Below are 27,430 nucleotides of genomic sequence, written 5' to 3'. Positions count from 1 at the left end.
GTAGCTGAGCATTTTTAACATGCCAACTTTTGTGCTGTGTTAGGTATCGTGTAATTCTCACAATAATGAACTCGGTAATATTATTACCTTCTTATCGCTGAGGAAACTAAGGAAGATAAAGTCACTCCAGCTTTCTGACTTCAGAGCCGGAGCTTCTAATTACTGTCCTCTAAAACTCTAGTCTCCACAGGCCATTAATGACCTAAGCAGAGTGACTACTGGCAGCAATGGAGAAAGAATTTCTGAAAATAAAAAAGCAGCCCACTAGACTAATCACTAAAAGCGATTACTTCAAATGAAGAATACATAATAGAGAATTTCTTCTATCTCTTCTTCTGTCATGCATAATTTATATGAATCGCAGCACCAACTACATTTCCACTTTCATAAAGTATTTTCACCATCATCATTCAGTGTAAATTGTAAATTGTGCATTGTACTTACCTGAGGCTAATTTTTTTTTTTTAATCCTCACCAGAAGATATTTTTTCCATTGCTTTTTCAAAGAGAGTTGAAGGGAGAGAGAGAGAAACATCAATGTGAGAGAGATACATTGATTGGTTGCCTCCAGCACACGCCAGACGGAGACCGGGAATCAAACCCAAGACCCTTCGGTGTGCTGGCTGATACTCTAACCACTGAACCACACTGGCCAAGGCACTTCAAACATATCTATAGTTGCCAGCATGTTCAGAAGATACCTCCAGGAGGGGAAAAAAAGACACTTTCAGTGGTTTTACTAGCACAAAAAGAACTCTTAGTTCTAAAATATTTTTGTTAAATAGGACACTAACACTTGAGTTTAATTAAGAGCCACAGTTCAAGTGTTCTTGCTTTTGATTATACTTTTTTCTTTACATTTATACAATGTGCTGTATTAACCAAATATCCAACTATAATCAGAAAACTAAGTGCAACTGAGCATTTGCCATGTATAAGAGCTGTTGATGGACATTATGAGAGAAAAAAGGAACTAAATGACAGGCAATTTGTCCATGAAGAACTATGCTAAGTTGGAGAAGTTAAAAAAAAACAAAAGCCACAAATGAGAAATGAACTCCTTTACACATTCATCCCATGAATGACTACAGAGAAGATGTCCTACCTTGGTTCTATAAATACCTGCCTCTCTGGCCACCCCTCATTCTCTGTTGCTGGCTTTCATCACTCATTGACCCTTTAACGTTACTGTTTGTTAATGTTCACTTGTTCTTACTATACACTGTCACCCTAAATGATCTCAAATTCTCCCAAGTCTTCAAATGAACACCAACGCAAATGGCTGCCAAGTCTGCTTCTCTTTGTGCTCTGGAATCACATTTTCAACTGCCTGCTGAACTTTGTGGTTATCTCCCCTGCATCCATTACCCCCTAGCTTCAGAGGTAGGTTTCACGAGTCTAAGAATCCTATCAAACCACCTTGCTAGTGATTATTTTAAATGAACACAAAGCATTCCTCTGGCTTCAGGGATGATTTAGTGCTGGGCAATGAGATTCAACCTAGACTTTGACAAGTGAGGAAAGAGTAATCTCCCACCTCTCATGAGGAGAGATGGCCTCTTTTTTGCCCAGTATGGTCATGCACATGTGTATGGCCAGAAGAGTTGCAGCATTCTTAAAAACTAGCCTAAGGAAGAAGCTGTCGTGGGGAAGAGAGAGGAGAGCCAAGACAATCACTGGGAAATAGGACTGGAAACACTTTAGCCTGTCCCACCTCTGGATTTCCAGTTTGTGAACCATATATTGCCATTATTTCAGCCAATTTAAGTAGGGTTTTTATTGCTTGTAGACAAAAGCATACTAATTGATATATTAATAGGCCCCTTGCTGGCTCAAAGTTCATGATATCTAGAACCAAGTACATCAAATTTTCTCCCAGACCTCATTCTGTATAGAATGCTCCTCATTCTGTATTTCCAATGTTAGTGAACTCATCATGAACCTAATCAGTTAAGCTAGAAATGAATCATTTTGGATGCTTCACTCTTTCACAATCAAATTGTTCTGTTGTTTCTGCCTCCATATTATATCTCAGCTTGGTTCCTTCTTTTCATTCCCAGTTGCCAACCCCCATTGCCATCCCCTCTCACATATAACATTGCAAAAGTTCCCAACTAGAGTCTCTCTAACTTTAACCTTTTCTCTTCCATTTATTCAAAATGTTTCTGCCAAAATATAGGTTCTTCCAAAATATAGATTCATGCCATAACCTTACAGAAACTACAATAGATTTGCATTACCTATAATACCATTTCCTAAAATGTGTTCCATAGAACAATAGTCCCAGGAAATTATCATTTTTAAAAAGGGGTTTTGTGATCAAATACATGTAGGAATTTCATCTGTGGTCACAAAATTCTAAGATAATCAATCTCCAATGATCCCTGTCTCCTGGTATTTACTCCCTTCTGTAGTACTTTCCCACACGGTATCAGGGTTGGTGTATGTGACCACTAGAATATGACTAAAGTGATGGTATATCACTCCAAGCTTGTCATAAAGGCTAGCTTCTGTGTTGGCATTTCTTGGATCACTCATTATGGGGAAGCCAGTTGGAGTGTTGTGAGTAGGGGCCCATTTGACAAAGAATCGAGGCCTCCAACCAACATCTACAGCTCACCTGATGGGCTGATAACCTTTCACTGCTGAAGCCATTAAAAGTATATGGTGGAAGAGCCCTTTTCTCCTTAATACCCTGTCCCTTCAGCCTCCACAGATCAACACAATAGACTCTGCTGGAACAGAAAAAAGTAATTTACAGAGGAGAATTACAATACAGAAGAGGCAAGGGTTAACATACCAGCTAACTTTAATTTTGCCTTGCATTACAGAGGGGAAGCATCCAAGACTTTATTAGGAGTCCTCTTTGAGCCCTAACAGGAAACTCCAGGCTCCCATCCCTGCCCCTACCTCAAGCATCTCCTCTTCAAGACACACAGCCCTACAACCCCACACTATCTCTGCGGGGAGGGAGGAGTCTTCTTTTTGCTCCTCCCACAGGAAGAGATTCTTCCCCTGGACCATTCTCCCTCAATCTGGCCCCACTTTAGGCCCTATGATCTCAAACAGGGACTACAAAAGAGAAGAAAGTCAGTATAAATCACTATAAGAAGGCTGACTATATTGCATATCAATACTAATCTGCTCTTGCTGGGCAAGAATTTTTCACCAGTGAGATACCCACTCTCAATGGCTCTCTCTCAAGTAACTCTGAACTTCAGCTAGGTGGGCGGTAACACTTCCAGTCCCTTGGTCATATTTAAGGTAACTAAATCTTCCAAAGACTTGCATTAATGATTTTTCTTGAAGACATCAAAGTCTAAATTCATACTGAAGAAAGATTGTATCCTCTGTTATCAAGACTCCCCGTTAATAAGTTTCCTATGGTTTCTTTCCTACTCTTCTAAGGAGCTTGAGGGCATCACAAATTTACTTAGTCGCTATTAAAGTCTCCCCTCTCTCTAACTCAGAGATTGGCACCAGCCTCAATTATGTTGTTTGAACTCAGACAGTTCTACTGATAAGAGATGAGAAAGGGATTGTTAATATTTCCGATCATAAGAGCATGGTCCAATGAAAGTAAGGACTAAAAAAATATCAGGAAAAGAAACTTGAATGTTCTTATGTTCATCCATTCAACTACCATTTATTGAGTGCCTCCTACATGCCAGGCATTGTGGGTACGAAGACAAGTAAGACATAAAAGATGCAAGACATGATTCCCTAAGAGCTCATAGTTTGATAGAGGATTTATTACTGAGAAATTGTTTCACATAGGTGTTGCTATAACTTCCAATCTACTGTTCAATTTGCTAATTGAGCCACTTTGATTCCCTCGTCCTCAAAGTGCAGTTAGTAAAATTTCCTCAGAATCTTTAAGTATGATTTCCTAGGCTCTTAAATGCACATTTGATTTAGACAAATCTGTGATTTTTAATTTCTGTTTCCTAACTTGATTTCAAAGATAGACTAGTAGAAGTCAACCTCAAGATCCCTCTTGAGACCTAGATCAAATCCTAAGCAGCCAGCTCTGTGCTGCCTCCTCCAGGATTCCTTTCATTGTCAAGAACTAAAAAGAAGAGAAAACATTCCTTCAGAAAAAGAGAAAGAAAACAAAACCACCACCACCACAGCAGCAGCAGCAGAAGAAGCAAGAAGAAGTGAATCTCAAGCTATTGTGAATCCTAAAGTCCCTAAAGTTTTTAAAAGAAAAAAAAGCCTTTAACAAAAATAGTCTAGTTCTCCATCATTCATAATCCCTTCAATTGCTTTGTAAGTCCCAACAAGTGTTCAGACACAATCATTTAGGGAAGAATAAGTAGGACATTTATCTACTTTCCTTCCCACCTACCAGTACTATCAAAACATCATTTGCATTTCCATGGTAACTACAAACTCCTCTCACCATTCTCTTCATTATAGATTCTGATGCATTCCCCGTAAGGTACAGTTGAAAGAAATAGGATGGGTGAGAAAATTGGGAAGGGAAGCCAGTGCAGACCTAGAGAGCCGCCAATTAATTAGAAATTAGCATTTTTCAATATAGCATGACAAAGCGCTATGACGTGGAAAGCAGTTCCCATATATTATGTTGTATAAAAGAAGCTTGTGTTGACCTCATTTTCTTCTCATTATCCCTGTTCTCCTTTATCGCCTTTTGCAGCTTTTTTGTTTCTGTCTTCTTTTTATTGAATTTACATTTTTCCATTGTGTCCCTTATCTCACTAGGCCCTTTTCCCCTTTTCTTTATACTGTTTGGTACATTGTAGAAATGTACATTTTAAAATTTATCATACTGCACTTTTTGTTCTTGAATAGGAATTGAGCAAGAAGGGAAATTTCAGATACAAGAAATTTGTATTATATTCATTTTCTGCCTCAGTAGAGAAATAGTGCCTTCTAGTGTTCCAATAACATTTTGCATTTGCACCACTTCCATTCATCTAAAAAGTAAAACCATACTTTTTGTAGTTCTCCTATCATATTTATTAAATATAGATAGCATTGTTGTCCTTATTTTAGAGATTTAACAACCAGAATTATAACACATTTATTTAATGATGAGTTGATAGTTTAGACCAAACCATATGAAAGTATTAGAAAAATGTATTCAACTTAATGCACTCCCCATTCAGCTGCCATCAGTCACCAACTGGTGAGGAGACAGATCACAAAAATCTGATTTATGATATTGCCAAGTCCAGCCCACTAAAAAAGAATGTCATAGATAGAGAATTGCAAAAGCTAGTTGCTTGAAGGCACCATGAACAGGAAATGATGCAGACATGCTGCTCAAACTTTCTATTCCTCAAGGTAACCTTTTTAGGAATGATTTGATTGATATGTTTGTTTTGATTCTGCTGCCCCTTTGTCACCTCTATTTCTCTTAAAATTGGCAATCATAGTTTCAGAACATTCTGAAAAGAGCAGTGCTCTCAGAGAGGCAGATATGTTCCTTAAGATGTTTATCAGATGTAGAGATGTTAGCTATTGCCCAGTGTTTCCTCAACTTCCTGTGGGTTTGGATAAGCATTTCCTGAAATGGATTCTCACTTGTTGACTATTATGAAAATGTGAGGAATAGTTATGTCTATGGAATTATATTAGGATCCTCCAGAGAATCAGAATTATTAGGGTGTGTGTGTGTTTAATTTTTATTTACTTATTTATATATTTATCAAAAGATTTATTACACGGAATTGGCTCATGTAGTTATGGGAGCTGACAAGTCCCAAAATCTGCAGGGTGAATTGACAAGCTAGAAATCCAGGAGAGCTGATATAGTTTCAGTCCAAGTACAAAGGCCTGAAAACCAGAAGAGTCAATGTTTCAGTTCCAGTCCAAAGGCTGGCAGGCTTGAAACCCAGGAAGAGCTGATGTCTCAGTTTGAGTCTGAAGACAGGAAAAATTCTCCGTTACTTCAGGGAAGTTCAGCCTTTAAGCTCTATTCAGGTCTTCAAATGATTAGATGATGCCCACCCATACTAGTGGAAATCTGCTTTACAGTAAGTCTGATTCACATGTTAATTTCATCTAGGGCTTCTAGTCAAGAGGGCAGCGTAGGTTCATTCAGTACTCACATCCTCCCACAACCACATCAAAATTACAACTAAACTACAGAACAACCATCTTTATAACTGCCTGAAATCTGGCTGAATGCAAGTTCTACAGCTAGGGAACTAAAGAAGTAGCCACATGGAGACTGGTAGGAGGAGTGGAGACATGAACAGGCTGGCCTCACACTCACACGTGGTGGGAGAAAATTGGGAGGGATATCTCGGCTGTGGAGGTACCACTGTGAGGAGCAAGAGGTCCCAGCCCCACACCAGGACCCCCAGTCCAGAGTTACAGTGCTAGGAAGAGAAGTCTCCATAACTTCTGTCTGTGAAAACCAGTGGGGATTGTGGCTGAGGGAGACTGAAGGCTGCTGGAGTCCCAGGCAGTTCCTCTTAAAGGCCCTGTGCACGGACTTACTCAGATTCACTCACTCTGAGCTCCAGCACTGGGGCAGCAGCTTGAAATGCCCCAGAGACATACAGGGAGGAACTGAATTGTCCAGCATCAGCGAGAGAGCTAGAAGGGCAGCTCTTTCCCAGACAGAGTGCTGGCAGAGACCACTGTCCCTTTAATGAGGGCCCGCACACACAGAGCCAGCAGGCAGGTGGCATATCTGAGAGTCCATAAACCTGGCTCACACTGTTTGCCTCACACTGGTGATTTCCTGAGACCCTGCCCCACCCAACTTTTAGGTCCACCTAAGCCGTTTCCAGTGGCTTTTCCATACGAATGGTGTGTCTTGACTCATGATTCAGATTTTTCTAAAATCTCTCAAACTAGCAGCACGTGGCCTCAGCGTGCCCCGTATCCCTTGCTAAGTGGCCCCAGATCTGGCACTAGCAGCAGCCGGCCTTGGTTCCCAGCTTGGCTTCTCCTGAACACTTCCAAGCCCAGCACAAGTAGGAGCCATCTGCAGATTGCTTTGTAGCTCAGGCCAGAAGAGATTAGCCAAAGAATTTATATGCATATATGCATAGCCCATGGACACAGACAATAGTGTGGTGAAGGCCTTGGGATGGGGCAGAGGCTGGATGAGGTGGGGGAAAGGAGGTGGAATGGGGGACATCTGTAATATTGTCAACAATAAAAAAAGAAAAAAAAAACAGCACTGCATGTAATAAAAGTATTACTTCAATGAAAAAAATGTCAACTGTAATTAAAATTTTTTTTTTAAATTAAAAAAAATTGATCTCATCCAGAAACACCCTCACAGGCACACCCATAATAATGTTTGTCCAAATATCTGGACACCCCATGGCCCAGTCAAATATATACATAAAATTAACCATCACAGCTTTTATCAACAAATATAAAGTTTGTTTATTTCTTTGTCCAGTATACTCTAAAATATTACAGCACCATTGTTCTATAACAAATGTATCATTTCAGTATTTGTTATTTGAGTGTTATGAATTTCTTTCTTCAAAGCAGTATATATGATCTTTAAGTGAATTATTTAGACAGTGCCTTTGTTTTGCAAATAACTGTAAGAAATATGAACATGATATATATTGAGTATCAACCATCTATTTGGGACTACGTGTTTACACATTTAATTCTTACAACAATCAATTGAAGTAGGTAAGATTACTATTATTTTAGAGATGAAGAAACTGAGACTAAAAAAGGTTAAATAATTTGACCCAAAGTTGCACAATTAGGAAATGTGGAGCCAGAATATGACTAGAAATATTTGACTTAAAAGCCCATACTCTTTCTATTCCAATTTGTTATCATTAACAAACAATATGACTGGAGGCAAACGAACTTCAAGTCTTAGTTTTCCCATTTGCAAAATGCCTTTGAACTCAATGATTTCTTAGGTCTTGACTGTTAGTGTTGGTGCCAGAGATTTCTAATTGTCTACCCAATATCCATTAACCTGTTCTTTCTTACAAATAAAATGGGGACAAACTCATTTAGCATACATACTTTCTTTTGCCTTTCACCCTCACCTTTATTTCTCCCTGTAATGCAGACATGATACCTTCTAGTAGAAGAATAATCACGTCCCAATTTCTTGGTGCAGTGTTTGTTTTCTATTGTCCTCCTATTTAATGATATTTTCAACTGATTCCAGGATCCAATGTTGGCCTTCGAAGTAGAATGTGTGCACCCCAGCCAGTGTAGGAGCAGGATCATTATACACATATTAAGAAATATACACATATTAAAACCATAGTTTTAATTAACATAGTTTGGAAAATACGGAAAAAAGAAATAAAGCATAAGATACCTATTATTCCAAAATTAAGAGAAAGAGAAAACCATTTTTTAAATTATACTGTTTTTGACTTCCAATTTGGGTCATAATGAAATAATCAACTGTAAAACTGCACAAAACATATTCAGCAACTATTTTCAGACAGTATACAATAAATAGCATAGACTGTAGTTTCTGAGAAAGGAAACTCATGAGGTGAGTTCCATGATTGATCAGCTCTCTGCCTGGGGACAATTTTCTAACTATAGTGCAGAGAGAGCTTGAGTCTGAACAAAGTACAGAAATCCTGCTGAACTGAGGAGGCAGATACAAGAGCCTGTGAGTTGGCTAAAATCTCTGGGGCAAGGCATGAGAAAAAAACAGGCTGTACAGAAAGGGGGTCCCAGATCTATCTGTCTATCTATCTATCTATCTATCTGTCTATCTATCTATCTATCTATCTATCTATCTATCTATCTATCTATCTATCTATCATCTATCTATCTATCTATCTATCTATCTATCTATCTATCTATCTATCTATCATCTATCTATCTATCTATCATCTATCTATCTATCTATCATCTAACTATCAATCAATCATCTGGATACAGATCTAGATATATAAATATATAGTATATATAGATATTTAATACAGGCATATAAATATATATAGCTATATATCTCCTATCAACACAGAAAAAGCATTTGACAAAATTCAATAACCATTCATAACAAATTCTCATCAAATTAACAATAGAAGACAACTTCCTTAGTCTGAGAAACATGTATCATACTTAACGGTGGACTAGGGAATGCTTTCCCTCTAAGACTGGTCATAAAGATGGAATATCCACATTCACCACTTTTATTATTGTATTGGAGGTCTTAGCTAATGCAACAAGGCAACAAAAAAAATATTCAAAAGAAAGAAGTAAAACTGTTTCTAGTCCCAGATTACATGACTGATGACTTACACAGAAAATTCTAATATAGATATATCAAAAAAGTACTATATTTAATAAATGAATTTAGCAGGGAAGCAGAATTAAAGAATCAATTATATATCAATACATTAGCAACAAACTACTGAAAAATAAAATTTTAAAATACGATTTAAAATAACATAATTAGGAATAAACTTAACAAAATGTATCCAAGACCTCATTATTGAAAAAAAGTAAAGCATGACTGAGAGTAAGGATCTAAGTAACAGAAAAATATGCCATATTCATGGATTGAAAGTCCCAAAATTGTTAAGATGTCAATTATCCCCAATTTGATCTATAGAGTCAATGCAATCTTAATCAAAATCCTTGAAGACCTTTCAGAGAAATGAACAAGCTGGTTTTAAAATTTATAATTTATATGGAAATGCAAAAAACTAAAATAGCCAAAACAATTTTGGTTATCTTATTGTTTCAACACAATTTGTTAAAGGACTACCCATTGGATTGTTTTGATGCCTTTGTCAAAATAAAATGATCTTAAAAGTATGCATCTATTTGGGGGCTATTTTGTTCCATTGATCTATTTATTGATTTTTATGTGAATACTACACTCTTGATTGATGTATCTAAGGCTCTTGTTTCTGTGTCTGGTTCTGGAGTTTGTAGCCTACAGGACAAGTACTCAGGAAAAAAAGATGCATGAGAAGTGAGTGAGGCAAGAACAAACTGAAATCTGTGAAGTTGAACTGGACATCAACAGGATAGACTGGAGAGGTCTTCCATCTTTTCCAAGCTTACAATTTTAATAATGGAGGTATAATGCAAGGAATAAAGCTGGTGCCTTTATCTAAGGGCTATTCAGGCACCTTCTCAGGAGTTGGAGAAACTGAAGGAGATCTGGCAGGAGTTAGAATTGCTGTAAGCTTGGCTGCTGTCCCACACCAGCCAGGTGACCCAGCAGATAAGAGACAATTATGACATTTGCTGGTGCTCTGCACTGTCATTACAAGTATAAAAAGAAGGTGGCTGCTACCCCATGTCCACCTTCTAAATCTCAGTTGGCATTTTTTTCTCTTTTGTAAACAGTCAGAGCATCCACAAATAATTATAATTTTGTCCCTTGTTTTCTGATCATTGTAATTTGAGCATTGAAATTAAGGATGTAGGCTCTGGAGCCTTGTGGGAATCTTATCTCTTTCATTTCCTAGTATTTAACTTTGTGTCAAGGTAAATCACTTAACTTGCCAGTTTCGGTTTTCTCATCTGCAAAATGAGGTTATTGTGAGATAAAAAGACTTAGTTTAATTTTGACAACTTAATTACATGTGTAAAGCACCTGGAGGCATGCTTAACACTAAGTAAGCACTCAAAATGTCCTTTTTTTCTTTTCTTGGAATTTTAAACTATTTAGAACTTCCAGATCACATGGTCATGTGATAGATGGCTGTTACAGTTCCAGCTCAGTGATATTCAGAAGCAAGAAAAAGGGAATGACCCACCAGATTTTCCCTCATTGGTCACCGGCCAGAATTATGGCACATGCTCATGCCTAACCTAATTAAGACAACCATGATTATCAGGCCAATCAAGGGCCAACTTTTTGAGTCTTGGGAAGGGCCCAGGTTCCCTTGAGCATACAGTCACATAGAGGATGAACACTTGAACCAAAAGGGACTCTGGTAAGAAAGAGGATGGGGAAGATGAGAGAAATGGATTTGGGTAGGAAATTAACAGTGTCTACTTCATAAATCAGCTCAGAATGTAGAAATTTCAACTCATTTTCTTTTATCTTCCCTATTTCTGTTAATGACACCAAAGGAAAGCTGTGAGTTTTCTTTGTTCCCTTCTTTCCTCTTGCCTTCTAAATCCAAATAGTTGGCTGGAAATATTTTACCTACACATAGAAGCTTGTCTCCATTCACATCATTACCACCCTTTTCCAGGTACTCATTACTTTTCTCCTAGAGCAGTGGTTCTCAAATGTTCCCTTGCAACAGAATCACCTAGAGGATTTATTAAAACACAGATTGCTGGATCCTAATTGGGAGCTTCTGATTCAGTAGCTCTAGGGTGGGAACCAAGAATTTGCAATGTAACAAGTTCCCAACTGATGCTGATGCTGTTGGACACCACTGTTGAGAACCACTCTTCTAGAATATTTCAACAGCTACCTAAGTAAGTATTCTTCTTCCAGCCCCTCTCCACTCCAGTCAAGCCTACTGAGATCTGCCAGAATTAATCTTCCTAAAACACAGTATCAGTATAACATTAAACAAAAACTTTCAATGATTCCCCATTTCCTCAGACATAAAAATTCACACTCTTTTGCATGGCTTCATATAGGATTCTACAAACCTAAAAGAAACAGGTCATCTGGCCTAGACAATAGTTCCTTCTGGATTATTGATTGGTATATTTTCTTTTCTTTCTTCTTAAATAACTGGTCTATTGGAATATAGTTCACATACAATAAATTCACATTGTTTAGGAGTGATGGGTCTGGTGAAGCTATTTATTTATTTATTTATTTATTTATTTTTAATATATCTTTATTGATTACAGAGAGAGGAAAGGAGGGGGAGAGAGAGAGACAGAAACATCAGTGATGGGAGAGTCATTGATCTGCTGCCTAGTCCGCAACCTGGGCATGTGCCCTGACCGGGAATCGAACCCCTGATCTCCTGGATCCCAGGTAGATGCTCAACCACTGAGCCACACCCGGCCAGGTGAAGCAATTTATTTTTTAATGACACCTTTATTGAGATACAATTTACACCAATACAATTCACCTATTTTAATGTATACAACTTCATAGTTTTTTGTGTATTCACAGAGTTGCACAATCATCATCATAATCAGTTTCAGAACATTCTCATCACTCCAAAAAGAAATCCCATGCCTGTTAACAGGCACTTTCCATTTTCTTCTTCTTCCATTCCCCTCCAGATCTAGGCAACCAGTAATTTACTTTCTGTTTGTATGGATTTCCCTATTCTCAACATTTCATATAAATTGAATATGTGGCCCTTTGTGACTGTCTTCTTTTACTTTTTATGTTTTTAAGGGCCATCCATGTTGTAGCATGTGTCAGTATTTTATTCTTTTAATTGCTGAATAATATCCCATTGTATAGACAAATCACATTATGTTTATCCATTCATCAATTGAAGGACACTTGCAGTGCTTTAATTTTGGGGCTGTTATGAATAATGCTGCTATGAACATTTGTGTACATACTGAATGGTATCTTAATATGTAAAATCCATTTGTAAAAAATACTACAACCTCTAAACTCACAAGACATGTAATTTTTGTGACACTTATTTTAAAATGAGCATATGCTGTCCTGTATTTGTATTTTTCTTTTGATGAGAAATTCTATCTCCTCTAATAAACTGGAAGTTTCATGAGCAGAGAATATGCTAGAATAAAATTAAAATATTTTATTCTTTTATGTATTCCTAGCATCTAGCATAGTTACTTATACACCATAAATATTAATAATAATAATGGCTTTTCTTCAAATATAAAGCTTTGCCTGGGAAAAAAAATAACCTCTGTGGTTAAAAGCTTGAGATAATCCCTCATATATGTGGTCAAATGATTTTTGATGAGCATTCAACGGGGAAAGGACAGTCTTTTCAACAAATGATGCTGGGAAAACTAGATATCCATATGCAAAAGAATATAGTGGGACATTACATACCAAAATCAACTGAAGCCCATCCCATATACCTAAGTTCTCATGCGAGTTGCGCTTCCACCCTTTTGGGTCTCTGAAAGAACGGTCAGCAAGAACAAGTGCCTTATGAAAGGCAGCAAAAAGGGAGCCAAGAGAGTGGTTGATACATTTTCTAAGAAAGATTGGTATGATATGAAAAACCAAGCTACGTTCAATATAAGAAATATTGGAAAAACACTAGTCTCGAGAACTCTAGGAACCAAAATCACATCTGATGGTCTCAGGGGCTTGTTTTTGAAGTGAGCCTAGCTGATCTGCAGAATGATGGAGTTCCATTTAGAAAGTTCAAGCCGAGGTTTGAACTGGAAAAACTCATGGAGCTTCATGGTGAAGTAGCAGTTCTGGAAAAGAAACTGGGGATGAGACGGGTGCTAAAGCTGAACAACCTGATGGATATGAGCCCCCAGGCCAAGAATCTGTTTAAAATTCAGACATTTAATGGTGACAAGTAAAAAAACCTATTTGTGATATTTTAACTCAAAATGTACCAAAGACCTTAAATATAAACAGCTAAAACTTGAAAAAAATCTTAGAAGAAAATATAGGGGGAAATCTTCATGACGCTAGTTTTGGAAATAATTTCTTAGACATAACACTGGCTAATGGACTATATCAACATTAAAAACATTTTGTATATGCCTGGCCAGTGTGGCTCAGCGGTTGAGCATCAACCTATGATCCAGGAGATCACAGTTTGATTCCCAGTAAGGGCACATGCCTGGGTTGCAGGCTCCATCCCAGTGGGGTGTGCAGGAGGCAGTTGATCAATGACTCTCTCATCATTGGTGTTTCTGTCTCTCTCTCTCCCTCTCCCTTCCTCTTGCTCAAATCAATTAATATATATATATTTTTAAAAAACAAAACCTTTTTGTATCAAAGGACACTATCAAGTTAATGAAATGGTAACCCATGAAATGCGAGAAAACATTTACAAATCATATATCTAATAATAGATTCATATCCAGAATATATATACATATATATATTTAAAAACCTAGAACTCAACAACAACAAAACAACCTGATTCAAAAGTAGGCAAAGAATTTGAATAGATATTTCCCCAACAAAGATATACAAATGGTCTACAAGCAGATGAAAAAGGGGCTTAACATCACTGATCAATAGGGGCATGCATATCAAAATCACAGTGAGATTCTACCTCACACCCATTAGGATGACTAATTCTGAAAAACAACAACAACAAACACACCAGAAAGTAACAAATGTTGTCAAGGATGTAGAAAAATTGGAACCCTCCTACACTGCTGGTGGAAATGTAAAATGGTGCAGCTGCTGTGTATAATGGTATGGTGGTTCCTCAAAATGTTAAACATGGAATTACCACGTAATCCAGAAATTTCACTGTGTTTATATGCTCAAAAGAATTAAAGCAGGGAAACCTGCATACCCATGTTCATAGCAGCGTTATTCACAGTGGCCATAAGTGTGAAAATGACCCTAGTGTCTATAGATGAATGATAAATGGATAAACAATGGAATATTATTCAGTCTTAAAAAGGAACACAATTCTGACACATGCTAGAAAAAGCATTTGATAAAATCCAGCACCCATTTATGATAAAAACTCTGAACAAAGTGGGAATAGAGAGAACATACCTCAACATAATAAAGGCCATATATGACAAACCCACAGTCAACATCATACTCAATGGGCAAAAACTAAAAGTGTTTCCCTTAAGATCAGGAGAAAGATAGGGATGTCTGCTCTCACCACTCTTACTTATTCAGTGTAGTAGTGAAAATTCTAGCCACAACAATCAGACAAGAACAAGAAATAAATGCCATCCAAATTGGAAAGGAAGAAGTAAAACTGTCATTATTTGCAGAAGACATGATGCTGTATATAGAAAACCCTAAGGACTCCACCAAAAATCTACTAGAACTGATAAATGAATTCAGTAAAATAGCAGGTACAAAATTAATATTCAGGAATTGGTGGCACTTTTATACACCAATTAGAAACTATCAGAAAGGGAAACTAAGAAAACAGTTCCATTTACAATTGCATAAAAAAAAAATCTGCAAATAAATTTAACCAAGGAGGTAAAAGGTTTATACTTGGAAAATTATAGAATACTGAAAAAAGAAATTGAGGGAGATATAAATAAGTGGAAGCATACACTGTGTTCATAGATAGGAAGAATTAACATCATTAAAATGTCCATACTACCCAAAGCAATCTATAGACTCAATACGATTCCTATTAAAACACCAATGGCATATTTCACAGAACTAGAACAAATATTCCAAAAATTTATATGGAAACACAAAAGACCCTGACTAGGTTCAGCAATCTTGAGAGAGAAGAACAAAGTTGGAGGTATCATGCTACCTGATATCAAACTATACTACAAGACCATATTAATCAAAATAGCATGGTACTGACATAAAAATAGGCATACAGATCAATGGGGCAAAACAGAGAGTCCATAAATAAACCCACAGTTTAATGGTCAATATTTAACAAAGGAGGGAAGAATATACAATGGGGTAAAGACAGACTTCAATAAATGATGCTGGGAAAACTGGGCAGATGCATGCAAAAAAAATGAAACTAGACCATCTCTTTACACCGTGCACATGAATAAACTCAAAATGTGTTAAAGACTAAAATGTAAGCCTCGAAACCATAAAAATCCTAGAAGAAAACATAGGTAGTAAAATCTCAAACATTTCTTGTAGCAATTTTTTTCTGATATATATCCTTGGGCAAGGGAAACAAAGGAAAAAATAAACAAATGGGACTACATCAAACTAAAAAGCTGTTGCACAGCAAAGGAAACCATCAACAAAATAAAAAGGCAATCCACTGAATGGGAGAACATATTTGCCAATGATACATCTGATAATGGGTTACTTTCCAAAATGTAAAAAAAGTTATATAACTCAATACCAAGAAAACAAACAATCCAATTAGAAAATGGGCAAAGGACCTGAATAAACACTTCTCCAAAAGGACAAACAGATGGCCAATAGACATATGAAAAGATGTTCAAAGTCAGTAATCATTAGAGAAATGCAAATTAAAACCACAATGAGATATCACCTCATACTTGTCAGAATGGCTATCATCAATAAATCAACAAACAAGTATTGGCAAGGATGTGGAGAAAAGGGAACCTTCTTGCAGTTGGCGAGAATGCTGACTAGTGCAGCCACTGTGGAAAACAATATGGAGTTTCCACACAAAAATTAAAATTGGAACTGTCTTATGACCCAGCAATTCCACTTCTAGGAATATATCTGAAGAAACCCAAAACACTAATTTGAAAGAATATATGCACCCCTATGTTCATTGCAGCATTATTTACAATAGCCAAGATTTGGAAGCAGCCCAAGTGGACTGCTTGAGTGGACAAACTGTCAACAAGAACAAAAAAAGCTGTGGTACATTTACATAATGGAATACTAGTTGGCCATAAAAAGAAGGAAATCTTGCCTGGCCAGGCAGGGCTCAGCAGTTGAGCATCAACATATGATCCAGGAGATCATGGTTCAACTCCCGGTCAGGGCACGTGCCTGGGTTGCAGGCTCGATCCCCGGTTAAGGGAGTACAGGAGGCAGCCGATCAATGACGATTCTCATCATTGATGTTTCTCTCTCTCTCTCCCTCTCTGAAATCAATAAAGATATATATATGTTTGTTTGTTTGTTTGTTTTAAAAAAAGGAAATCTTACCTTTTGCGACAGCATGGATGAAACTGGAGAGTATTAGGCTAAGTGAAATAAGCCAGTCAAAGAAAGACAAGTATACCATATGATCATTTTATATGTGGAATCTAATGAACAAAATAAACTAACAAAAAAAAGAGAAATAGACTCATAGATAGAGAACAGACTGACAGCTGTCAGAGGAGAGGGGGGTCAGAGGGCTGTGTGAAAAAGGTGAAGGAATTAAGAAAAAAAAGAGAAAAAAACAGACACAGACTACAGCATGGTGATTGCCAGAGGGATGGGGGGGGCAGATGGGGTTTGGAAGAGGGCAAAAAGGGGATAAATGGTGGCAGAAAGAGACTTGACTTTGAGTGGTGAGTGCACAATGCAGTATGCAGATGAAGTGTTATAGAGCTGTACACTTGAAACTGTTATGGTTCTAATTAACCAGTCACCCCAATAAATTCAATAAAAAAATGAAAACTCTGACACATACTAGAGGACAAATACTGTATGACTCCACTTATATGAGGTACCTAGAATAGTAGAATTCATAGAGACAGAAAGTAAAATAGTGTATACCATTCTCCCTTGCTTAATCATTAAGCCCTCAGGACAGTGAGGTTCTGGTCTTCATCCAGTGGTCTTAACAACAGGTCCTAGGTCTATTAGCTATTGAGACAGAGTTTTCAATCAAACTAAACACAATATCTTGGCCTCGGTTGTGTTTTAGCTCCAGGCCCAGGAAAGTGAAACAATCCCACAGAACAAATCCTTGCAAAACGGACAGAACAACTCCATGGCTGACATCAGGACCAGAAGCAATGATCAATTTTCCCCTAACCTAGCACCAACCAATCAGTAGAGACCAAGATCCTAACGCTATTAGTCATCATGGTTAATGATTTTTCCCTCTATATAATCTATCCCCTGGAAGCCATTGGGGTGTCAGGTATTTGAGCATGAGCTACTTGTGACTCTGGGCATGGCGCCACGTCCTTAATAAATTCTTACTTTCTTGTTGAAATAAAATAATAAAATAAAATAAAAATAATAAAATAAAATATAAAATAAAATTTAAAATAAATAAAAATAGTAAAAAAAAATAGTGGATAACAGGGAATGAGAGGAGGGAAGAATGGGGAGTTATTGTTTAGTTGGTATAGTTTCAGTTTGGGATGATTAAAAAGTTCCAGAAATGGGTGGTGTTGATGGTTATACACCAATGTGAATGAACTTAAGGTTCATTGAACTGTACACTTAAAAATAGTTAAAATGATAAGTTTTGTGTTATGTTTCTTTTACAATTAAAATAATAAATAAAAAGCCTGAGATGAGGTGTTACAAGGAAACCTAGTGAGACCCTATGTGAAAAGCCTTGGTACCTAGTTTTATATAATGATAGGAATCTAAAAATCTAAGATTCTAGTGTAGAGAATAAGGTATTGTTGTTTGTAAAAAATAATTCTATTTAGCAGTAAACGTGCTTAGTCTGCAACTAGGATAGACATACTTGAAGCTTTAATTGTTGTGTTATCTAAGTGCCTTCCTGCACTTCTTGGATGGGAAATATGAGAATGTACCTTCCTTAATCAAATATACAAAGTCGTGGAATAATACCAAATGCTATTCAAACTATTTTTCTTGAAAACTAACTGCCTTCCTAATGCTAACTTAATAAAATATTATTCTAATAGGTTAAAAAGAACTTATAATATTGTTAATACATCAAAATCATAAGAAGTATAAAATGTAGTTGCATCAAATTCTCAGCACAGCGCTTTTGCTGAGATGTTTATATGGTATGTCTCCTGCTACTTTGGATTACGCTTTTCATTACAGCTCTCTTATGCAGAGGAAGGCTCACTCTTGTTTCTACTGTTTTGCAGCCTCTGCATCAGGATTACTCAGAGAAGCTCAGTGTTAAACTTACCCCTCTAGAATGAAAACGAAACTCTAAAGGGCCAACTGAGAATGGCCATAGCAGGTATTGTCCTATGAATAGTAGATAAATATATTTCCCTTTCTTTTTTTTCTTTTTTTAAAAATCTTTATTGATTTCAAAGAGAGAAAGGGAGAAGGAGAGAGAAAGATAGAAAATCAATGATGAGTCATTGATGGGCTGCCTCTTGCATGCCCCCTACTGGGGATAGAGCCTGAAAACCAACCACATACCCTGACTGTGAATCAAACCGGGATCTCCTGGATCATAGGTCAATGCTCAACTGTTAAGCCACGTCTGCCAGGTTATCTTTCTCTTTCTTGATGGTCCCTGGAATAGAGAATCACATCCACTTTCACCTCTCTAGAGCTGAGCAGTCAACCTTACCATCCTAGGAAATGGCTCCTTTCCAGGGTTAAAAATTCAGCTTTGAATCCCTCTTCCCAGAGGCTTAGGGAAGCATATGTAGAAGTATTCCCTCTGTGCTCTCTAAAGTTAGCAACCACTATGACTAAGTTGCATATTCCTTGGACAGTGTGGAATTATGAGGACCTTTCCTAAAAAAGCTTGCACCTAAAGAAACTCTGTCCCTGACAGGATCTGAAATAGTAACTCAAGACAAGAAAACATATTCTGTGCTCTTAAAACCAGCTCTCCACTCCATGCTGCAGATATTCTGAAAGCCACAATGGTGAGAGTTCTGATTTATTCTCCAAATTTGGAATGATACAGTGTGCGTTACAATCAATACTGTGGTGCCCACTGGCCTGAAGCTAAGTTTAGAAGTTCCACTGTGGATCTAAATGCTGCTTTCCACTCTTGCTGCTAGAGCTGCTTAGCCCAGCTTGGGCAGGTAGGGGAAAGGAGTTAACAAGATGAAAAAAGCAAAACTCAGTGAAAGCAGGGGAAAAGCAAAATGATCTCAGAGTTATGACTGGATGTTTCAAAAAGTGTTAAGTGAAAGGCTTGAGTAGAATAGGCAGTGGTGAGAGACAGAAAGGGAAAAAGTTTCCAGAAGCTGGTGAAACACAAGGTCAGGAAAGGGCTATAGAAAAAAATATTGCTCTGCATTTAGAAGAATAGAGAATTTGAATCTGAAAAGCAGTAATAGTAACTAGCAGGAGCTACAAAAAAGGGAAGACTTTCACATTTCCAACATTGGAGATTATATCAGGGGTCAGCAAAGCACTATTATGCTTTGCTATATTTCTTTTTATGTGAATCAACACATCAAAACACATTGTTCTCTTAGGGACAACAGGAAAAGTTACCAGATTAAGTTACCTCCATCAATCTAAAACCAATTTTACAACCTTTACAAAAATAATTTTTATGTAAATTATATATTCTGAAAAGTGTGTGACTTTTTGATTTAAGCCTCATGTTTAAAGAGTACAGTATAGCTTGGCTGGTGTGGCTCAGCAGATGAGCATCGACCTATGATCCAGGAGAAAAAGGTTCCATTCCGGGTCAGGGCACACGTCTGAGTTGTGGGCTTGATCTCCAGCAGGGGGCATGCAGGAGGCAGCCGATCAATGACTCATCATTGATGTTTCTCTCTCTCCCCCTCTCCCTTCCTCTCTCTGAAGTCAATAAAGATATATTAACAAAACAAAACAAAACAGTACAGTATACTTAAATGTACTAGGACTCCTATACACTCTTCAAAAATATTGAGAATTCCAAAGAGCATGTTTATGTGGGTCAAACAACATTGTGTTAGAAATTTAAAGTGAGAGCCTTGGCTGGGTGGCTTAGTTGGTTGGAGCGTCCTCCCATACACCAAAAGGTTTTGGGTTTGATCCCCTGTCCAGCCGCATGCGGGAGGCATCTGATTGGTTTCTCTCTCTCTCTCCCCTTCCTCTCTCTGAAATCAATAAACATATCCTTATCCTTGGGTGAGAATAAAAAAAAAGAAATTAAAACTGAGACATTATTGAAACATTTATTAATAAATAACTATAACAAATTCACTACATGTTTACATAAATAGTGAAAAATAACTATATTTATAGAACACAGTTGGATCTTCACCTATGCTTTGGCATTCAATATGTTGCATATGTTGTTTTGGTTGAAGTATAGGAAGAAAATCCAGCCTCATGCAGATACATAGTTGGAAAGGGAAGGAACATTTTATTTATTTATTTATTCTAAAATTTATTTTATTGATTTTTTAGAGAGAGGGAGAAAGAGAAACATCAATGTGAGAAACATCAATCGGTTGCCTCCCTCAAGCCCCGACCGACTAGGGATCAAACCCTCAACCTAGGTATATGCACTGACTGGAAATCGAATCTGCAACCTTTTGGTGTACAGGATGATGTTCCAACCAACTGAGCCACACTAGCCAGGGCTGGGAAGAAATATTTTAATAACTTTTTCAGATAATTGTGGATATTCTTCAATACTACAATCCATACAAATTGTAGTTTCTTAAAGGTTAGTTGCAATGTGGAATCTGAAATGTTATCAATGAACTTTTTGTACTCTGTTACATTAAAATCCATTGGTCTCTTTCTTTTTTTCCTTTTAAAGCCTCACCTGAGGATATTTTTTCCATTGCTTTTCAGAGAGAGTGGGGGGAGGGAGAAAGAATCGCCGATGTGAGAAAGACACACCAACTGGTTGCCTCCCGCATGCACCCTGACAGGGGCCAGGGATAGAGCCTACAACCAAGTTATGTGCCCTTGGACAGAATCGAACCCGGGACCCTTCAGTCCATGAGCCAGTGCTCTAACCACTGAGCAAAACTGACTAGGTTCCATTGGTCTCTCTTAAACCTTGAATGGATGTTTTACCCATGCATGATTCTCTAACATCATGCATTGCTCATTTGGAAAATACTGGTTTACTGATTTATGCAGATCTTTCAAATTTTAACACATTTCACTGTACAATTTCAAGCAAGCACATTTGTTAATATCACAACCAATTTAACCAGAAATGTCTTTAAGTGTATTGGGAAGCTGTCAAGTCACAGTGGCAGATATGCTTTCTAAAACTCTAATTTTCAGTTGAAAGTTTGAGTTTTATCATTGGCAACAAATTCTACCAGTTGTTTCCTTTGAAGTGAAAGCTTCATATATTCTTTTTTGATAAAATGCCTGCCAAATACCCAACTCTTATCATTTCAAGTAAAAATGGTGATACATGAAAAAAGTGGCTAGCTCAGCTTATAACTCCACCAACTGCACAAGTGCTTTACCATATATTTTGGTGTACAGCAGAAGTGATTTATGCATCCTCCCCATGTATCACACAGAATATTAAGAAGACATGTACTCAAGAGTTGAAATTTAATAAAAATTAGTAATTTCTACTGCTTCACCAAAAACGTTCTAAAATAAAATTGGCATTTTTAAACAGTGACTATGTGGCATTAATAAAATTGTTACTACTACAGTAATTGTTTTCCCCACTATTGCTTTTGCATCAGCAGTACAAATGTTAACACAGTAAAGAGGCAAATAATATCTTAGTTTTATTATTAGTTTTGGAATTGCTGACTGACCTCCTGAAAACATCTCAGGGACACCCAGGTGTCTGCAGACTATACTTTGAAATTAATTCTCCCCATCCCTGCTAGAGTGTAAATCCTACAATTCCAGGTTTGTTTGTTTTTGTTTGTTTTTTTTGTCTCTTGTTCACTGATATACTTTCGGGGCCTAGATCATGCCTGGCACATTGTTGGCACTCAATAAATAGTTGTTGAATTACTTACTTAATAAACTAATTAATTAGAAATATATCATAACAGTGGAAAGCTTATAATTTACATTATTGGAAACTTTTTTAAAAGGAATAGTTTACTGAGTTTTAGAGAGAGAAAGGGAGAGGGAGAGAGAGAAAGAAACATTGATAGGAGAATGCAACATCCATCGGCTAGAGAGAGAAAGGGAGAGGGAGAGAGAGAAACAAACATTGATAGGAGAATACAACATCCATCGGCTGCCTCCTGCATGCCCCCTACTGGGGACTGAGCTGGAAACCCAGGCATGTGCCCTTGACAGGGAATCAGACCAGCAACCTCCTGGTGCATGGGGCACTGCCCAACCAACTGAGCCACACCAGCCAGGGCTGGAAACTCATTTTTAAAAATTTAGTCTAGAATAAGTAAAATATACAACAGAATATCTCCCAGTTTGCCTTCCCTAAGGCAACTTAAGTTGCTTTCTCAGAGAGAACCACTGTTGTCAGTTTCTTATGTATTTTTCCAATGATATTTTATGGATTTACAAACATATACACAAGCATATTCCTTTCTTCCTTCACACATATGGTGGTATACTATATACAGTATTGACCGCATCATGCTTTTTTAAAAGTAAACTTTTTCTTTTGGAAAATTTTAGATTTACAGAAATGTTTCAGAGATTCTTGTATGCTCTTTACTTGCTTCTACTGATTTCAACATCTTAAATAACCATAGTACCATGTCAAAACTAAGAAATTAACATTGCTACAGTATTATTAACTAAATTACAGAACATATTCAGATTTCACTAGTTACGTCCTTTCAGTTCTGGGGTCTAATTCAGGATACCATATTACATTTAGTATAGTGCTTTTTCCCCCCTTGAAATGTATTTTGAAGGTTGCCTCATTCTCTGTAGAATGACTACTTGGAAGTGGAATTTTAGGGCCAATAATTACGCGCATTTAAAAATTACCAAATCCCTTTCCCTCAAAGAAATTACAATACCCTTCTAAGTAGTCCCCATGTGATTTGAGGTTTGCAATTTTTTTTTATTGTTAAAAATATTACAAATGTCCCCTTTTCCCCCCAATAACCCCTTCCACCCCACACCCACTCCCCGCCCCAGGCCTTCACCACACTATTTGTCTGTGTCCACGGGTTATGCATATATGCACAAATTTCTTTGAAGTTCCAAGATTAAGATGGGGGACTGAATGAAGGTGATAAATGTAAAATAGTCAACAATTTTTTGCACACTTCAAAATAATTATTCTTATTGTACTGGCACAAATACACATAACAATGCATGATTTACATTATACCAATAATTTATTGTACCAAGACCCACATATATAGTTAGTTCCTCTTAGTACCACTAGGGGGCTCTGCTGGAAGGGTTTCTATTTTAGCCCATTTAGGGAAAGGTTTCCAGATGATGATTTAGAATTCTGAACTCTTAAAACTTGAAAGAGATCATCTAATCCAGCTTTCTTATTTTGCAGATGAGGAAACCAAGGTTGGCCAAGACTGCTGGCATTGAGAGCTGGAATCAAAAATCTCTTCTAGGTTCCTGTGGCAGGAGTTCAAGAAACATTTTTGCCATGTGCCTCCACTGAATGAATGACTCCCTGTAGCTCTTTTTTGCTGCCACAATCTTAGTAATTTTTGATCAGTGTGTATTTGTGATATTTTTCTAATAGGATACTTGACTGATTGGCTGGGTGAAAGAAGTGTAATGAAATATAAACCTCTAAATAACGTTTGCTTATTCCAAATGTTCTATTCAAAGTACCTCTCAGCAACAGTACTTACTGTAAATCCTAACAACCACTTTCGCATTGCCTCTCAAGCTTACTTGTTAAAACATTTTACTCTTATCTTTACTCATTTATTTATTCAATATTTATTGAGTGCCTACTAGCACCAGATACTGTTGTAGACCCTAGACTTACGGAATTAAAGCTGCCCTTCTCACCCAAGAAGCATCTATTTCTCCACTTTTCACTTTTACACTCCTTAGTTCAATGGTTCTCATCCTATGGTCCCTGAACCAACAGCAGGAGGAGCAGCATCTGGGGACTTGTCACAAATGCAAATTATTAGGCCCATCCCTCACTCCAGGGATGGGGCCCAGCAATCCTTTTTTTTCTTTTAAACAAACAAGGTCTGAATGGATTCCAATGTACACTGACGTTTAAAAACTACGGTTTTAGTTCCACAGCTCGCTATTATCTAAGCAGGTGAAAGATCAACATCCGCCTTCTAAACCACCACAGGCATCCCCACAGCGTTCCCGTCTCAAATACACCTGACAGGACCCAACACTGACCGTACCTAATTCAATGATTTGTAGTACCTGGCACGACGGTAATAATAGTGGCACTGTAATGGCTTCAGAACAAAAACGGACCGCGGTGGATTTTCTGGGCCTATACCAGCAAAAAAATGGGCTGGACTGAGTTCTGGGGCAGCGTTTTTCATCCACTAAACACTGCCAGGCACATCGAGCCCGTGGGTTCTGGGTCTGGCTGAGTCAGGGCGGTGCTCCGCTCCGTGTGGGGCCGTGTGAACCCGTCAGGTCGGACTCCAGCCCTTTCGTCAGCGGATGGAGGCTGGAAGCCCCGACCATACCACAGTGGTTCGAAGAGGGGAGGAGGAGCGGGAGACGGCTCAGGAGGCCCACGAAGGACTCGCCAGCGGGGAAGCCGCGCCCTCCAGGCCCCAGACGCCCGCAGGGCGGAGCCACGCGGCCGCGGCTCCGGAGACGCGCCGCACAGCGCGCGGCGCGAGGCTCGCGGCTCAGCCGTACGGCGCTACAACGGGAGCGGCTGCGCCGCCCGGTCAGGTCAGCGTCGTGCGCATGCGCGGACGCGGCGCCATTTTGGTGGCCGGGCGCGGAGGTGATTCCATACTGAAGAGAGCGCGGCGGCCGGGGTGGCAGTGGCAGTGTTCGTGTGCTCGGGTGTGAATCGCCGAGGGAGGAGGCAGTGGAGGAGGAGGTGGCGGCGGTGGCGGTGGTCGTAGCGGTGGCGGAGGAGGCGGGTACGAATCAGCTGCGGGCGGAGACATGGCCAACATCGCGGTGCAGCGAATCAAGCGGGAGTTCAAGGAGGTGCTGAAGAGCGAGGAGGTCAGAAATGAACTCCGGGATATCCCCCACCTCCGCCCTGGGCGGGAGGGCCCTGCTAGCGGCGACTCCCAATATCCCGGGTAACCCCCGGCTGGCCCTTCTCGCGGGCCGCCCTTCTGCCCGTGGGGAACCAGCAGTCTTCCCCCCCCCCTTCCGCCGCCTTCCCCTCCCTTCCCTGGGCCCTGGGATGGACGGTCTCGCGAGCGGGTGGTGTGGAGAGGAACACGGTTTGCGGGGCAGATGCAGAAGGGGGTACTTGTCGGCGAGGTGTGAGCTCTAGAGAGAGCCCCTAGGCAATGGCAGCAGCTAGAAGTGTGGCTGTAGGGTGAAGAGGGAGCAGGCCGAGCCTGAGAAAACCCGGGAAGTGGGTTGGGGGAAGGGGAAAGGTAACTGGATCCGGGGAGCCGCGGTGCTCAAAGGCCCACACTTTTAAGGGTATTCTGGGTTATAGCCTGTGGCCTCCACTGTCCTTTCCGTAGGGGAGGCGCTATCAGAGTTCTGAGGTATTGATGAAAGAAGAAGGACGTTCAGAGTTACTCCCACTAAGTTGCGTGTTGGGAGAGAAGGAGGGACATAATGGGATACTATCGTATGGGGAGGGGGGGATAAGGGAATTTTCACCTGAGATAGAATATTAATTCCATACTAGACCATTATCTCATTTTCATTTACCCCCAAGTCCTACGCCCCTTTTCTGTTGACACCTAAAGCTTTTAACTGGGTAAAGGCGAGTTGTTTGGTGTATTAAAGGCATTTAAATATTTCTAGCTAGGAAAAAATAATGGAGAGTATGAGAAGCTTATTTCAGAACATTACTTACAAGTTACAGAAGTTACAGATCAGAGAGCCTTTCTTAAGACAATGCCACTATGACTGTGGTGTGCCATGAAACTTCATTATGATGTGTCCCTCATAGTTGATCCTTGCTTTTGAAAAACAACCCTATTAAAAACATGGGATTTCACCCGATTAACAACTATTTCCTTTTTAAGTGAATAGGTGTATCATAACATATCTGAATTGATTTTAAAAAATTTTTTTTGTCTCAAGCTGCTCTTGAGTCCCGCAGAATTTAGATACTCTAGTGTTGGTCACATTTATTTAATAGATACTGAAAATATTCTAGTAATTTGACTCAAGACCATGCAAGTATCAGTACAATTTTTCATACCCAAATCAAGAATGCCAGGTTGTTTTTCATCTGTTTAACAAAGAAAGATTAAAAAACAATACTGGAATGGTGGTTATTTTCAAGATGTCACATACCAACCATTGTTGAGTGTATTGTTGCTGTTTGTATTTTTCTCTTATGTTGGTACTTTTATAATATCAATGATTTGTAAAATTCAGCATTTTAAGTATGTGATGAGTAATTGAAATACAGGGTTGGGCAAAATAATATAGGTTTACTATGCCATTGTGACATTCTTTTGAGTTAAGAAAGCTGTTGTAATAATCATAACCTGCATGTCTTTTTCCATATGAGTAACTGTAAACTACTTTTTGCCCACCCCTGTATATCTGATAGCACTTGAGCTTTATTTGTGCCACAGAGTCTGTAGTGGGTGGTTATGTATCTTTCCAATTAGACATGGAGAAAATAGTTTAAAATTATTTTAAAATGACAAATACAAGTAGATTTATTGAATGTAGCAGTATATAGTAATAATCAGTTTTACAGAGCATGTGTATGAACTCTAACCTCTCCGTTTAAGTGCCAAAATTCTGAATGGAAGGATGACTTTGTATTTTTGTGGTACAGTGCAGAAATAGTCAAAAATGTCTGTACTGATATGAAGTGAAACAATGACTTTACTTTTTACTTAATAAGAAAATATATTCCAGGATAGTTGACCATATATATTCGTAATGAAACATTGCAGCTAATATTTTTGCCAACAGCCCCAAACATTTCTTCATTAAGGTTGTACAAGCCCAAACTTAATATAAAACTTCTAATGCTTTATATTTTGTTACGTAAAAGTGGTAAGTTGGGGCTCTCCACTTTTCACCATGATATTCTTAGAGTCA

At 38.4% G+C, this 27,430-nt stretch overlaps 1 protein-coding gene across 1 annotated transcript in view; it reads left to right on the top strand.

Moving 5' to 3' along the window:
- The first annotated feature begins 25,290 nt into the window (after positions 1 to 25,290).
- The window catches only part of UBE2K (ubiquitin conjugating enzyme E2 K), a 52,930-nt gene continuing 50,790 nt past the window's right edge, over positions 25,291 to 27,430 (top strand). Inside the window, exon 1 of the mRNA XM_016206596.2 lies at positions 25,291 to 25,399. Within this exon, the coding sequence (XP_016062082.1) occupies positions 25,337 to 25,399 (63 nt within the window). The 5' untranslated portion in view covers positions 25,291 to 25,336. The remainder of the gene's footprint in view (positions 25,400 to 27,430) is intronic.

This window comes from Miniopterus natalensis, chromosome 1, assembly GCF_054644295.1.
Source record: "Miniopterus natalensis isolate mMinNat1 chromosome 1, mMinNat1.hap1, whole genome shotgun sequence".
Classification (NCBI taxonomy): domain Eukaryota; kingdom Metazoa; phylum Chordata; class Mammalia; order Chiroptera; family Miniopteridae; genus Miniopterus; species Miniopterus natalensis.
Note: the sequence above shows the minus strand (reverse complement) of the source record. Positions and strands in the feature narration are given on the sequence as shown.